Source organism: Takifugu rubripes, chromosome 1, assembly GCF_901000725.2.
Source record: "Takifugu rubripes chromosome 1, fTakRub1.2, whole genome shotgun sequence".
NCBI classification, from domain to species: Eukaryota; Metazoa; Chordata; class Actinopteri; order Tetraodontiformes; family Tetraodontidae; genus Takifugu; species Takifugu rubripes.
In genome coordinates this window covers 4803667-4819969 of record NC_042285.1, presented here as the reverse complement: position 1 = coordinate 4819969, position 16303 = coordinate 4803667, and the positions used below count along the sequence as shown (strand labels likewise).

Below are 16303 nucleotides of genomic sequence, written 5' to 3'. Positions count from 1 at the left end.
CTTAAAAAGAGGGACTACCACCCCGGTCTGCCAATCCAGCGGCACTGCCCCCGATGTCCACGCGATGTTGCAGAGTCGAGTCAACCACGACAGCCCTACAACATCCAGAGCCTTAAGGGACTCTGGGCGGATCTCATCCACCCCCGGGGCCTTGCCACCGAGGAGTTTTTTAACTACCTCGGCAACTTCAGCCCCGGAGATACGAGAGCCCATCTCCAGGTCCCCAGGCCCTACTTCCTCACTGGAAGGCGTGTTGGTGGGATTGAGGAGGTCCTCGAAGTATTCCTTCCACCGATCCACAACATCCCGAGTTGAGGTCAGCAGCACACCATCACCACTATACACAGTGTTGACTTTAGTTTATATACTTTGATATACGATCCTCTTCCTGGTGGTGTTTTCTTCCTGTTCTGTCCTGTAAAGCTGATATTATGATCACGATAAACCTCTATCAGAAAATTAGGATTCATCTCTATGCAGATGACACCTGTTTCTATTTTAATGATGCTGGATTCTAGACATCCTGCCATTAATGCCTGTTTGATATCAAAAATAAGTGCTGCCAGTTATATTTTTACTGTTTTTCAGCAGTAACGATCAGTTGAATGAAAAGTTCTGGGTATTTTTAATCACGCTGGTGGCAAAATGTAACAATATTATTGAATCATCATATAATGTTTCCGTTGTAGTTTATATAATTAAACAGAAAATTAAAGTGTTGCTGGACATGTATACATAAAAGTAAAGCGAGAGGCCTGTTTTTAAGGTCAAAAGCACATAAAACAATCCTTTTTAATGCAGTCCTGGTTTCTTTTTAAAGAATGGACTCAGAGCTTTTTCCCAGCCAGCAGGGTTTGGCAGCGGCGCTCCTGCTCAGTAAATCACAGAACTCCTCCACTCTTCCTGCAGCGACTCAATCAGCTGCCAACAATAACAACAACAAGAGAAGTACAAAAGAAAACGCTGATTAAAGACAAAATGGATGAAATGACTCCACAGCAGCCCTTTGGATAACTAACCGGGCTTAACAAGGGTTCGACTAAACATGCCTGACCAACTCAGCGGTCCGGGACTCTCAGCTGCTCCCGGGTCTAAAAACAACAGAGGTCAGTTTGTTCCGTATTCTCCTAAAAGCTTTAGTGACCGTACGATCAAAGCTGTCATCGGCAGGATGCCAGAGATTGGCGCTCCCACTCGGCTAACCGCGATGATGCAAGGGTAATATGGGCGATCTCAGGTGGCCTCTTGATTTTTAACCAACTCTGCCTTTATAATATATAAATGTAATAATTCTCACATTTATTTACTGCTAATAAATCATTCAGGAGAAAAATGGGAATTCATTAACACCCATTAGACAGAGGGCAGAGTGATTAAATGACATGTTTTGCTTTGACGTTTGTGCGTTTTCACGTTTACAGCTGCTGGAAGTGTGTGACAGGGTCTTAAATCGCCAGAGACGCCTCAGTCGTGACGACTGTCCGCGCCTAACGAGGTCTTGTTTACGGCTCCGCCGCACGTTTCATATTTTTCACAGGGCGATAACAGCAAATTAGCATCTTTACGACAGCAGCAATAAAAGTGACAGACCGCAGGCCAGATGGAAACGGAGCGCAGGTGAACATTTGAGACCTTTACGGTGTCGTTGCGGGTTGGAGGTGCCGAAAAGATATGCAAGGGGACATTTGGAGCTAGGTTAGATTACAGAGATGTTGTTATTGTTTCAATATTGTTGACTGGAGAGTGAGGCAGATGGGAGATGGCTGAACTCGTGACCTTCTGATAGTTGGAGGCTCCTGACCGGGTGACTCATCCAAGTACAGGCTGTTCTTCAAGACTGTCTTATCTTTGGAATAGATTCAGGTCAACCGTCCATCTCATGGTTGTTCAATATTATCAGAATTCATTTAGTTCTGCATGAAAATTAGACAAATAAATTCTGATTATAAAAAAATGATGGTGGATGTGCAGAGCTAACAGAGTAAAACTACAGTGGCTAGCTTAGCTTGCGCTGAAAATGGGTGAAATAGGGGGTTTGTTTAAAACAAGACACCAAACAGCAGCAGTCCTGAATAATGAAATACATCCTAAAGAACCCCAAATTCTCTGACATATAACCAATAACAACTGACATAACTATGAAACAAAGGCAAATTAGCAACTGTTGCTTATGCTAGTCGAAATGACAATTTTTGAGAAGTGTTTCCTTTTCTGTTGCACTTTTCTGACTTTGGAAACACCTCAATTGTAAAGTCCACCGTTCAAAAATTAGAGACACAAATCTGCATCCCACAGCTTGGACCGCCACATCTCAGCATGACAGCCAAAAATGCAATGTGAATGCTAATGAGACACTGGCTGGAGCTCCTGAAACATGGCAGAGAACAGAGGATGCTCCATAAACAAGAATAAACAGCTTCACTTACCACAAAATAAATGGTTTGTGCGTGGGTATAATATGCTTACTCACTTTATATTGATGCTAGTATGCTACCATGCTACCAAGCTGTGCTAATATCACTTGTTTCTCTTCAATCTATCAATGTTTGTTTCTGGAGAAGACCCAGGAGAGCGCCGCGTGGGAGCTCTCTGAGTAGGAAGCTTCATTCACGCTGCTGTATTTGGATGAACATGTGCATCCAGCTTAAAGCTCACTCTCAGCTTGGTAGAAGGTGTAAAGTTACTCATGGTGACACAGGAAAACAATCGGATCCCACAACGGCCATGTAGTCACTGACAACAGCAATCAAAGGGTGATAAATATTATATAATCCCCAGACACGTGTGTGTGTGTGTGTGTTGGGGGGTAGCTCACTGTGTGTGTTATGTTCATGTGTGTTGCTTTTTCTTTATCTGGTGACTGAGGGGATGCTCGAGGGTTGTTGGATCGATGACCCTCCTGGAGGTTGGGAGCGCCCCAATAAGGACATAAGGTCATAAGATCAAACTACAGAACTGCTGACTGTGCAGATCTAATACACACATCAGTTCCGGCAGCTGGAATCTTTATTTTGCGACGTACTATCATTTCTACGTATCATATTGGGTTTAGGGTCATTTCTATCCGGGATGCTCCAGGCCACTGGTGATTGGTCAGCTGCCTCGGCACCTGGCTCGGGTCAGGTGGTTCTCCTCTCTAATAAAACACTCGGATTTGGTGTTTCAGATGCCCACAGAAGTAATTAAATTTGCTGGCCGAAAAGCTTTATTGACCCGACGCCGCTGACCCCAGCGAGAGATGCTGGGACGCTAAAGTGGTTTTTAATGAATCCATTTATGCATGACGGACAACCCTCCCCTCTAACCCTGCCCACCATTTAACACACCTTAACCACATATGCTGCGTGCCGGGACGTCCTGGAAAACCAACCATCCAGGCCCAGGATGTCGCTGACAGGCAGCGTCAGTGTGATGCCTGTGATGCTTGCACTCACTCGGGAGCGAAAACGGCGGCTTTAAGGGGATTTCCCCCCTCACCCCGTCAATAAAAGCAGATTATTCTTTTGTCTTCCAGGCTTTGAGAGGAGCTCCACGCAGCTGCTTCCGCCTGATTATCAGAACTCGTATTACCGCAGCTCCAAAGGGACGGACCGGCTATTCAGTAATAACTCTGCAATTTCTAACCCTGCAGGCGGGAGCTCCAACATGGAGGCACAACACTGCACTGCTTGTTTCAGAGGGCTGCTAAATTCAATTAATGGCAGATTAATGGCGTCTGCCCGTGTCACGTACGACCAACCATCGTACGTGATCGCTATAAAACTTTGGACTAAAATTTGATTTGATTTCAGAGGTAACGTGACATTAGCTTTAGTGAGCCGCATTCTACAGAGGATCCTTAGTTACTGAATAAACAAAATGCAGGTAAAAGTAAATTGTTCACTTTGTAATTTTCAAATGCTAAATATTGACACGACCTTGTGAGGAAATCCAGTTAAAAGGGGTTGAGGAGCACAGAGTTTTGGTACGGCCAAAAGCAACGTGGATTTCTGTTATAGATGACGACAAACAGGAGACAGAATGCAAATGTGGATGTCAAAGGGTCCGAATGATGATTCAGGAGAGTTCCATCACAGAAAATGCCCCCCCCCCATCTGTTCTGAGAAGATTGCACATCCACGCACTTTAGAGGTTCCCAAACTTCCCCAGGCTTAAGCTTCCACCCGGGACCAGATAAAAGCAGAATTCTATCGCTGATGGTTTCCTGATCTTTGATCTTTGATCAACATTTTCATCACATTTATTGAAAACCAACTTTGTTAAGGCTGATGCCATCCAAATGTGGTTTATAGAGTTAAAACCACTGAAGGAACTGGGATCAACTTAAAACTGAATAGAAGTTTCCTCAAAGCTCCGCAACTGTCGCCTGGAGCTGCTGCTACGATTGCGTCGTCCAGTTGATGAGGGAGCAACAGCAGCCAGTTAAAAGACGCCTTCGCTGACGTCGGCAGGAGGGAGCAACGCTGCACGAGGGATTAGACAGTATGGAAAAAAAGAACAAACATCTTGGGAATAAACCAAAAGATAACACATCTGGAGATGTTCCTTCAGCCAATGTTGGATGTAATGATAATATTAGGAGATTGGGAAAGTTAGGTGATGGCACTGGTGGAAGTTTTACTTATGAGCACAAGTTGGTTCATCATTTGCAAATCCTTTTCCATCACAAATGTGGGAAAAAAAACCAAAGGATCTGCTGCTATTTGGGTGTTTTTGTGGGCGAACCCATGGAGGGACCCTGATCACGAGTCCTCTCCTAGTAGGAGCCACAATGGTGGATAATGAGCGTCATGCTCCTGAGAGTTTGAACGGGTCCGCGGGGTCTCGGCGGCTGCTCCCGCTTCCTGTTTCGCTCCGTATCCTAGCATCACCCACACGGAGCTCCGAACCCCGGCAGGGTAAAAAAAAAAAAAAGCCACAAAGATAGTAACAAAAGAGACGATGCAGCAGGAGAACAACTCTGGAGCCCCTGAGGAGCAACTTTTTTCCATCTCGACTGAAGAAAAACATCCATCCAACACAGATGAATAAGCCCAGAGACATTTGGAGTCAATGGACATATTGGACAAATAATTAAAAGATAATCAAGCTTAAAGCCCTTAGAAACCAGATCCCTCCTTAAACCCTTAGCAGTGTGTGCTTCATGCTGTATAGGCTGCACTGTAACTACGCCGGGCCTGAAACCCAATCCCCTGTTTGACACGGCCAACCCTATAGAGCGTGCATTCTCGTGCAGGCTGTAAAACGACTGGGTCCTTAGCAGGAGCATCGGGTCTTTCACCTTTCTGAAAAGAGAAGAGGCTTTAAAGATGGAGCTCTTTCTCCTGCTGCAGTTTACAGCTAATGTAGCGCGGCGGCTAAGCCACGATTTAAGGCATCCTGGACACAATCCAGCCTCTCTCACAGTGGAGCATAAAGAGCTTAGGATGGGGGGATGGAGGCGCCTCCTCTGCCAGCCTGAATATGAACAGGTCGCATTCAAGAGGAGGAAGCTGACAGATTACAGACGCCGATATAAAAGTAAATATAAATGTGCCTCCCTGTCACAGTCGTAATGACTCGCCTCTCCAGGATTCAGAGAGGAGGAGTTGACGCCAGCACCGACGGCGGGAACCAGAGATTCGCATTATGTCAGTGAACCTCCTGCAAACCCCTCTGCCAACATGACGTGTGGCTCGGCAGAAATAGCAGAATAAAATGGAGGAGGGTCCGGTTGGAAGCAGCGGCTGCAGAGACGGCGGCTTTTCCTGCCACAGGAAACGGGAGATGAGTCCGTGATGAGTTGGGAATGCAGAGAGGCGGGCGGGTCATTGTGTCGCTAATGACCGCTAATGAAATCTGGAAACTCGAGGATGTTTACAAGTTCTCTTTAGAACGTTACCTCATGAATAGACCGAAGAAAGTGACCCGAAATGGTTCTTGCTGGGGCTGAAACAATTAACAGTCAAGTTAGGGTTGTTTTTTTTGAAAAAGTCGTGTTCTACACAATTTGTGCTTCCTGTCTGATACAATCTGCTTTGGGCACGCTGACGCGCTTTCAACGTGTTCCCTGCAGAACCGCGACCCGCTTCAAGGACGCTCCCGATATGAGCCGCGATGCCGTCATCGGAAACTCAAACATGACGCTGGAAGAGCCGGTTTCCATGGTGCTGCCTTCGCACGCCACAAATTTCAATTTCAGGTTCAGCAGCTTTTCCAGGAACACCGTCTTAGCTTGAGGTGTTAGCATGTTAGCCTTAGAGTGGGTACCATAAGGGTAACCTTGATATGTACAAATTAGAATATTCCAACCAATACTTCTCACGTCTCAGGAAGGTCGGTAACATATCTGGAGACACGTGGCTGGGGACAGAAGTAAGACAACAACAGTTGCACGTGGCGTTTCCTTCTAGGAAGCCCAAGAAAGATGGGGGCCTGGCAGCTGCCGCCGCCCCAAAAATAGCGACGAGCTCAGAGGCAGGCGGCGAGCCCAGCGACGCCACCACGTTGTTCACTCCGCCATCCTCCTGGCGCCAGAGTCCACAGGTGGCACAAGGCCCCCTCCTCGACACGTCCCTAGAATCTGCTCCATCTGGCGTCCCAGCTGCAGCCAGGAGCGGACTGGGAGCGCGAGGGAAAGGGCACGGGCAGCAGCGTTCTCAGTCATGTCGAGGATAAGTGCTTCCATCACTTTATGGGCATTTCTGCGGTTACAGCACAGCTACCAGCGCCCACACAAGTGTTTACTGCTTTCCCTCATCAGGCAAAAAGCTTTTCTGTGTTGCGGTCCGACGGCTCGGCCCGTGGGGGAGGACGCCACGTCATCCCCCGGCTGATGAAAATGTCCGCCTGACCCACCGATTATTTACTTCCCATCAGTTTTCCCTGGCAGCGGTCACCTCAGAAAATGGCTCCGTCCCCTTGACACCTAATAGGACTTCCCCCGCCTGCTGACCCTCCCCACGCATCACTTTTCATTTGTCCACCGGTGTTGACGGGAGACGAGAGACCACCGGACGCTTCTCAACGCACTGAGATCTTTCCAGGGTGATAAACGACGCTGGCGAGTGAGGAATACCGCAAAGGACACACGAGCGTTTACAGTCTACAGTTGGTTTGTTTCAATCAGCCCAAAAGAGTGAATATTTACTCAATCATCACACATGTAAAGAAAATAAAGCATTTACATTTAAAATGAATCCCCCAAAGATCAAAGATTCACATTTGTATCAAACTGAGAAGCAAAGCACGGAAGGGCTAAGGGTCTCTCAGCGGGGGGGGACATCATTGGAGGGACAGACCGTCCTCGACAGGAAGTGGACACGCGGCACTACAGGAGGCTCGCAGTGTTTCTCGGCGCAGCTACAAGCTGCAGCCACCCGAAGCAGCTCTGTTTGTTTTGACAGTCAACATTAGCATGATGCCATTTATGATGAACTGGACGGATGGCCCTGTAGAATGCAACTGTGGGGGTGGGGGGGCAGATATAATAATGCATGTACTGACAGATGGGACGCTCCTGTGTCCCCAATCTGCGCGCTGCTGCATGTGGCTGATGTGAAATTAGAAGATCTGCTCCCTAAATAAACCGTACGGACGTAAAGGTCTTAAGAAAAGTGCCGTCCAAGCTGTCAAATGTTGCAGCTCTCCTCATTACGAGCCGCAGCCTGGATCCATATATGAAGTCCACAACTTCGGTTTGACGGTAAATTAAATTAGGAAGCAGGCTGTCCGCGCCTCCCTGGAGACCAGAAAGTTTTGCAACACATCAATTCAATGCTCGACGGGCATTTACTAATGAATGAAAATGAACGCAGGGAATACATTATGAAACACACAATCCATTTGATAGCTTTTCCTCCTTTCAGATGGCCTAGAAAGAGGCTTTAATGCCCCCACGCCACCACCCAAACAGGCTGACATACAAAAACACATCTGCCCTGTTGAGGTAAGCTGCAGTTGCCATGGTTGCAGACGAACACGGGCTGAACACTTGTGTGTACAGTCAGCACTGAGACAGGGCGAGTGCACACGCACGCACACACACACACACACACACACACACAGGGTGGGATGATGGGAGGGTTGGCCGTTCAATGATACTCTGATAGGTGCCAAGCTGACATTTACGTCTGCGTTAGCGTTAGCAATACCAAGTTGATGACATTAGCCGTCACGTCGTCTGTGCTCAGGTCAGAAAGATACGCAGGAGAGATTCAGCATGAATCCAGCAGGGAGGGAGGAAAAGGAAGCCCAACAATGTGCAGTAATCTCTTTTAATGGTTGATGCTATGGAAAATATGCCGATCAGCCATTAAACTTGTGATAATGGGTGCAGACAAAGCCGCTTGGCGTCTCCTCTCATGATGTTTCATTTTTGTCTGTTTTGCTAAAAGCTGACAACAATCGTGGTTTCACAGTGTCAATAATTAAGATTTATGGTATAAGATCAACTGCTGCTCTCTGATATGCACAGTTGTTTTAAGCAAAAAAAAAAAACATTCGAAAAGAAAAATTTACCAACCATTGGTGATGTTCAGTAGATAATCAAAACTTTTAATTGGAGGTTTTGGCCTCAGATCTCTCGTATTACAATTTAATATATTTTTTAAAATGTCTCAAACTAGAGTCACCTTTAAACGCTGGATTACATCTGAAGATATCTAATAACAGTAAAATAACCATGACTGAGGTATGTATTGATTGAATGTTCTGAGATGATAAAGTACAATGATTCTAAAACAGAAGTAGCCGTCTACCTGAGTAGCTAATCCAGCTAATGTCCTCTATATACAGTTTGGGGGGGAGGGGGGTACTCCTCTTTACACACAAAGATGTTCAGTGAATTCTCCAGACTGAGCAGCTTCTCCATGACGGCATCTCCTCGGCTGACCTAATGCTACAGATAAACTCTACAAATCCCTCCTGTCTGGGTCTGTTTCTCCCATGAAGGGCCATGTGATCTCAGTCTCTCCTCCTGTCAGACAGAAAGGATCTCATCCTCTGGTCTATCCTAAATAATAAACATTTTTCACTAACAGACGAGATAATGCAGTTCAACCTGAGCGCCTTGCACGTTTCTGCGTCTGTGATCAGCTGTCAGGTTTCATCTACAGCTGCCCGACGTGTCACTCACAGATGGAGCTAAAGGTGACGCCTGTCTGGACTCACCAGGACCCGCCCCGTCAGCGTCTGAGCCGATATCATGACTCCGGCCCAGTCTTTGACCGAGGTCATCCATCCCACCTCACTGGCCGTCGTGTCGTCCTTGTCGGTGCGCTTGATGCCATCGCCGGTGGTGACACGATGGACCTCCTGATTTAGAGAAAAGGACAGTGGATAATACCGTTACAGCTCTTATATTTGTAGTCCCAGTTGTTGTTGTTATGTTATATGGCTTTAAACGTTAGGAGTAGAGTGCCTTAGACCGCTTTAGATAAGATTGCATCATGTTTTAAATCCAAAAACACTATTTAGATGGACTCCCAAATGGACAGAAGTGTATTTAATATGATAATGTGGCTGCTCTAACTAAAATATATTTGACTTCAAGACAGACGAAAGTGCAAGACAGAGCTGTTCCAGTGACAGTTACAAGATAATTAACAAGAGAAAAAGCAACTGGGGAGTGCACACCTCCCCCAAAGAGGGACAAACAGACAGACGGACGGACGGACGGACAGGAAGCTTTGATCTTTGGATGATCAAAGGTCAAAGTCCACCCGGAACATCACCAAAACGTCATCTGTTTCTTGACCCGTTACCTGAATATTCCATTAAAAGCCTTTCAGATTTTTGAGTTGCCCAACAACCAGACAGACAGATGCCACCTCCTTGGGTAATGGTGATAAAAGCATGGTAACACCTGATCCAGTCGATTTATGAGCGCATCAGGTGTGAATATGAGTGAGGCGAGTCCTCAGAAACAAGGCACCCGGACAGCATTTTTTTAGGGGGGGGTTCTGAAACACTGCACAGCCCAACTGAGTGCAGTCTCAACATCTCCACAGCCCCACCTGCCGTCCTGCATCGTCCAGTGGCGTCATGCCTACAGCAATGCAATGCTTTGAGCGCTGGACCACATCAAATCCAATTTGCATACTAAGATAAACAGGTCATCTCAAAAGAGGATGCTCCTCATCCTCAACAATTACCCCCCCCCCCCCCCCCCCCCCCCCCCCTTCCTTCTAGCTGGTTATAAGGCTGAACTACCTTGGGCTCAGCTCCCAACTTTTCACATCTTGGACTTCCCGAGGTCCCAGAGTGTGTGCATGGACAAACCCTGGTCCGCCAACCTTGCCTGTGTGCTCAGCTCCTTCCTCTACTCCCTTTTCCTACACAAGTGCATTTCTATGCACTTTAAGTTTTGCAGATGATGCCACTGAGATAGGTCTGATCTCATAACCTGAAAGTCTCTAGGGAGGAGGCGGGGCTCCTGGAATGCCATGGTGGGGCTCCTGGAATGCCAGACAAAGGAGGTAATCTTGGAATTCTGACAGGGTGACAGAAGTGACCAGACATCTGCAGTACACAAAAAGGGCACCCAGAGGTTCCACTTCCTTCAAATCTCAAGAAAGCTTCCCTGCTGCAAAACCTGCTCATCAACTTCTCCAGGCACGCCATCGACTCCTTCATCACACACTGCACAGCAGCTTGGGTCTCCAGTTGTACGCAAGACAAAAAAGCCCTCCATCGAATCATCAAACTGCCCAGCGGATCATTGTCATCCAGCTCCCTACACTAGAGGAGATACGCCATGCACGGTGCACAGGCAGAGCAAGTAAAATACTGTAGGCCCAAAAGCAGGGGTGGGCAAATCCAGTCCTCGAGGGCCGTATCCAAACCAGACTTTCTGTCCTACAGGTAAATACTTTCACCTGGGGTTCCATTTACCTTGGTGAAAGCGGTTTCTCCCTGGTAGGATAAAAAACCTGGCCATCATGGATTGGACTTGCCCATCAGAGGAGGTCAAATCCATTCCTCGACGGTTGAATTCAAGCCAGGATTTGCATCCTACCAGGCAGGAAATGCTTTCACCAAGGTAAATGGAACCCCAGGTGAAACTGTTTACCTGTAGGACAGAAAGTCTGGCTTGGATACGGCCCTCGATGCCCACCCCTGCCCAACAGCATTCGGGCCACAGGCTCTTTACTCTGGTGCCATCTTGGAAGCGATAGAGGACAACACTATCGTCACCGTCACGCGTGGTGTATCATTTTGCTACTTGTTGTACGATGATTGGACCTTGGTCAATACTACCCTGTTGTACTTTGCTGCTGTCTATACTTTGTGTGTATCTAATTAGATTTTGTTTCTGTATGTATTGTTGTATATCCAGACGCTATATTTAAGTTAGTTGCGCTTAGCTACCCTGTGGATCTGTTGATCTGCTCCAAACGATATCTGACTGCATTTGTACAATGACAATGGTTCTATACTAATCTAGTAGACTCCAGTTTAAGGTACTGTTTTTTTATCCTCAGAAACAGATATGGAAGGCTGTGTGTGTGTGGTGACCAGGCTGGAGTCCGCAAGAGAGCCCACGCACGTTCACGCTCACATGCGATCGGTAAACATACAGAGAGAGCGGCAAAGAGGCTCCAGGAGTGTATCCATGGCAGCCACCGAGCTCCTGGTGTTTCTGCTCCACTGAGTGGGCTGCCTGCCTGTCTCTCTCTTCATATGTCTGTCTCTCCATCTGCCTGCCTGTCTCCCTCTTCATACGTCTGTCTCTCTGTCTGCCTGCCTGTCTCTCTCTTCATACGTCTGTCTCTCCGTCTGCAGGGACTGGCACAGTTAACAGAGCAGGAAATGGAGACAGAATACAGAGGTTAGCCTGCAAGCTAACGCGACCCCGTCTCCTCACCCTGTGACTCCTCCTCCTCCTCCACCTTCACAGTGTCACACATCATTCCCCCGGGGGGGGCGGTCTTTCTTCCAGGCATGTGGGATTAACTGATTCATTTTACACTGAGGGGAGGAAAAATAGCTGTGTATAGAGTTTCCATTCACACGTGTAGCATGCGTGCTGCCAGGCACTCTTTTCTGTTATGGTGTTAATGCCCCACATCGCAATTTGCCACATTCTCCAGGTGCAGAACGGAGCTATCGTGCCCCCTACGACACGGCATCGGCTTCAAACAACTTGTGACATGTCAAAGCCATTCAACATGTGCCGTTCTCCGGCGTTGCCATTAATCTTTAGGATGCCGGAGTGACGGCCATCCTGGTTGTGCCTGGGTAGCAGCTGTTCACAGGCGGGCTGGTTTTAGATGAAACATAGGGAAAACTGATGTGACCCCCCCAAGGCTAACAGTATTCTCATGTGTCATTGGCTGCTTAGCCCCTCCGAAACCAAGAGTATCAATACACACTTCCTGTCCTAATAGACTCAATAACTGATAAACACTTTCACCAAATAGGGCCTTTTCAAAGGGTTAATCATTTTAACAATTCCAGCTGGACATTTCAATTCTGTATTTACTTAAATTTCTTTTAGAAAATTAAAAAACAATCTGCCACACTATGTAGTGCCTTTTTGACCTATTTTTAATGTGTAACAAAATTGGACCTTGTGTTTAGATATAATTTGATTTAATATAATTTGCGTTGTTTGTGAATAGTGCCCCTCTCAGAACACCTGTCAACACTGTTAAAAGGAATCCAGCCTAGAATAAAACTGTCTTTTTTATCTTTACATTGTTTCAGTATTAAGACAAATGAAGAAAAAAAATTATTCTTGACAGCAAAGCTCTGGAGAATCAACGTTAAATCTCACTTTTAAATCCCCTTAGACAGAGCAGAGTGAGTGGATCAGACTGAGAGCTTAAGGCTAAAAGGGGAAATAATAACATGCTGTTTGCAGCCTGTTGAATGAATGTGAATCTGCAACAAATGTAGCTTCATCGGCAGCTGTTTCTAACAGAACAGTGGTTGCTGGTTCTTTGAAAGAGGGATCAGTAGCACAAAAGTAGCAGCTAGTATATTTACTTCAATTTTAGAAAGAAAACAAGTGAAAAAACAAGAAACACATGTTTTATCTCAAAATTTTACTTTTCTGAAAGGGATAAAGTAATGATTTCATTGCAAATCATGACTTTAATAACACATCCTAATACAAACGGTTTCAGAAAAATGCATTTCAACTTATGATCAAAAATGGATTTAAAGGCAAAGAAATACAGAATTCTTGGGATAGTTTTGTTTGGTGTCATTTTGGCTGTTTTGATGGGTTTCTTTTGTTGTATTAGTCATGTTAATGTGTCAGTTTGATTTATGTTGCTGTTGATGTTGTATTAGTCGTGTGGCTTTGATGCTTTGTTAGTTATTTTTATGTTGCTTTCATTCTTTTGATGTTGCATGAGTAGTATTGACGCTGCGCTAGTTGTTTGCTATTGAGCCAATTGCTTTAATGTTGTGTTAGTCATTTTGATGCTGTGTTAGTTCTTTTGATGTTGCATTAGTTGTATTGATGTGTTAGTCGCGATGTTGAGTCAGTTGCTTTGATGTTGCATTTGTAGTATTGATGTTGTGTTAGTTCTTTTGATGTTGCATTAGTTGTATTGATGTGTTAGTCGCAATGTTGAGTCAGTTGCTTTGATGATGCGTTTGTAGTATTGATGCTGTGTTAATTCTTTTGATGTTGCATTAGTTGTATTGATGTGTTAGTCGCGATGTTGAGTCAGTTGCTTTGATGTTGCATTTGTAGTATTGATGTTGCGTTACTTCTTTTGATGTTGCATTCATCATATTGATGCGGTTTTGATGTTTGCCAGTTGCTTTGATGTGTAAGTCATTTTGATGTTGCGTGAGTTGCTTTGATATTGTGTTAATCACATTGATGCGTTTGTTGTGTTGATATTCGTGATGATGTTCTACACGTCAGTTTGTTTCGGTCTGTTTTGATGTCGTGTTAGTAATTTTGATTCAGTGTTCAACATTTTGACGCGCGTTGCCTCTCCAAATGGAAGGTATGCGGCAGCCAGTGATTGCTAGCAAATTAACTCAAAAAAGTCTAAGTGGATTTGAATGAAATTCATGGAAAAGTATTACATTTTGGCTGTGTTCTGGACTATGTTCTGCCTATCGTATGTTATGATGTTAGTTTTGAGTTGCATCATTGGTGTTAATGTTTGTTTCAATGCCCTTTAGTTGTTCTATTCAGTGTTGTGTGAGACTTGCTGTGTAGTTTAAAGCTAAATCTAGCCAGTAGTCTTAATTGGCACCATGCCCTTATCCTCAAGTCCTCTGATTGCCCACTGAAACACAAGGCAGAGTTAAAAGACTAATCATTTGTGATTTGGGACAATTACTTTTGTTCAATGGGGTCAGCCTGGAGATTTCATCTTAAGGTCACCGGCAGGATGAGAGCCAGTTTCTGACATTTAAAGAAATAATTCATTGGAGCAGAAAAGGCTTCGTCAGAAAGGTGTGTGCTCAGGTTATCTACACATTAAAGGGATAGTTAACTTCCTCTCCATTCTACAAAAATAGAAGAGATAAATTTTTAATGGTTGCAGACTCCAGAAAAGAACATTCAGTCATTAGGTTCTTTCAGGCGGCACATCTTTGTCACCTTGATCAATAGTCTCCGTCTCCAATTTTAAGATTAACCACCATCCCTAAATCTTGCTGATGCCGAAGGTCATCAAACACCACCGTTAACCTATTTTCAGGGACATGAGAACATTAATCTCAAAGAGCATATGGTTGGTGACCAAACATCTGAATAAAGAATTTTAAAAACACAATCTTTTAAAAATAAATCCAACCCCTGAGCCAGTCTCCTTAGTTTTGCTTTTACCTAGCTGCTAATATTAGCTTCCTAATACTTTTCATTATCATTTTTAAAAATGCCTATTTTATTTACCGTAATTTCCGCTACTTTTTAAACACTGCAGCTTATTCTACGGTGCGGCTTATTTATGTTTTTTTTCATGGCGCACTATCACAACTATTGCAAATCAGTCATTTTTACTAACCCTCATCAACATGGAAAATACTAGAAGAAAAGCATATGATGCGACTTTTAAATTAAAAGCGATCACTCTGGCGGTTGAAGAAGGAAGTCGAGCTGTCGCGCATAATCTTGGCATAAATTACGGTAATAAATGGTGAGAAGGTGGAGACGTCCGCCTGAAGAACTGATCCAAAGCAAAAAGATGACAGAAGCTTTTAGACGTAAACATCGCAGGTGGCCCAAGCTTGAAAACGTTCTGGAAGACTGGGTCAACACACAGAGAGCAGGCGGCCGCGGTGTTTCCGCTCTACAAATCAGACGGAAGGCAAACGCAATCGCCACCGCGATGAAAATAGAAGATTTTAGAGGTGGGCCATCGGGGAGTTTTAGATTGTTCATTGTTTGAGTAAAAAAGCATAAACAACGTAATTTGTGTGTAGCTGATACAAACTTATATTTCACGGTAGCTGCATTACAGACACTAGAAAAAAAAAAAAATTACCGGTACAATATATTTATGTTGCTAAGCGGATTAAATTAAAAGAAAAGTTAAAAAATCCTGACGTGATGAAAATTGGATTTAAGGTCTCTGTATAAACATACAAGTGAAAAGAGTGCCAGTTGTTTCTTACCTGTCTGTCACTCGTCAGTGACTCGTATCTTACGGTAATAAAAACATCGACCGGTACTGAATGTTTTCGATCTAATTTTTCATATTACTACGTGGGATACCTGCGGCTTAAAATCCGGTGCGGCTTGTATAAGTACAAAATTGATTTTCTTTCTAAAATTAGATTATGCGGCTTTTAATCAGGCACGCTCTGTAGTCCAGAAATTACGGTAAGTTATTCCAAATCTTGCTGCGTGAATTCTGGAAAGGTTTTTGAATAAAAGCTAGTGAAATGTTTTAAATATAGCCCCAAAATAGCCATTGGACCGCCCGTAGGAGGCTAACAAGGAACCATTTATTTCACAATAAATTGGCTACTGTCAAATCTGCTTTGGAAAATGACTGAGAATCGACCCCAGCTCACCCTCTGGACAGTCTCTTTCTTTGAGATGGGCAGGAAATAGCCACCGTACATCAGAAGCAGACAAAGAACCCATTTCATCGATTTTGTCGGAACACAGAAGAGCAGAAGCTGCTAACACTGGGTTCATGATGGCCAAAACCCGTCGCAGCATCCGTCAGTCGTCGCTGGCACCGGCCAGTTAGTTGCTGAGGTTGTTCCAGCCTGTTTCTGTTGCGGCTACGTTACGTCCACCAAGGTCATGATGCTATAAAATACAATCATCTAGATGTAATAGCACAATTAATTACTTGGTTTTAAACACTTTGTGGTGGAAAATATATCTCTGTAAATA

General features: G+C 44.9%; 1 protein-coding gene across 13 annotated transcripts in view; it reads right to left on the bottom strand.

Moving 5' to 3' along the window:
• LOC101064381 (calcium-activated potassium channel subunit alpha-1) overlaps window positions 1–16303 on the bottom strand; it is a 54671-nt gene that overhangs the window by 34421 nt on the left and 3947 nt on the right. For all 13 annotated transcript variants that reach the window (XM_029842826.1, XM_029842841.1, XM_029842837.1 and 10 more), the window contains exon 2: window positions 9151–9294. In XM_029842826.1, the coding sequence (XP_029698686.1) occupies window positions 9151–9294 (144 nt within the window). The remainder of the gene's footprint in view (window positions 1–9150; window positions 9295–16303) is intronic.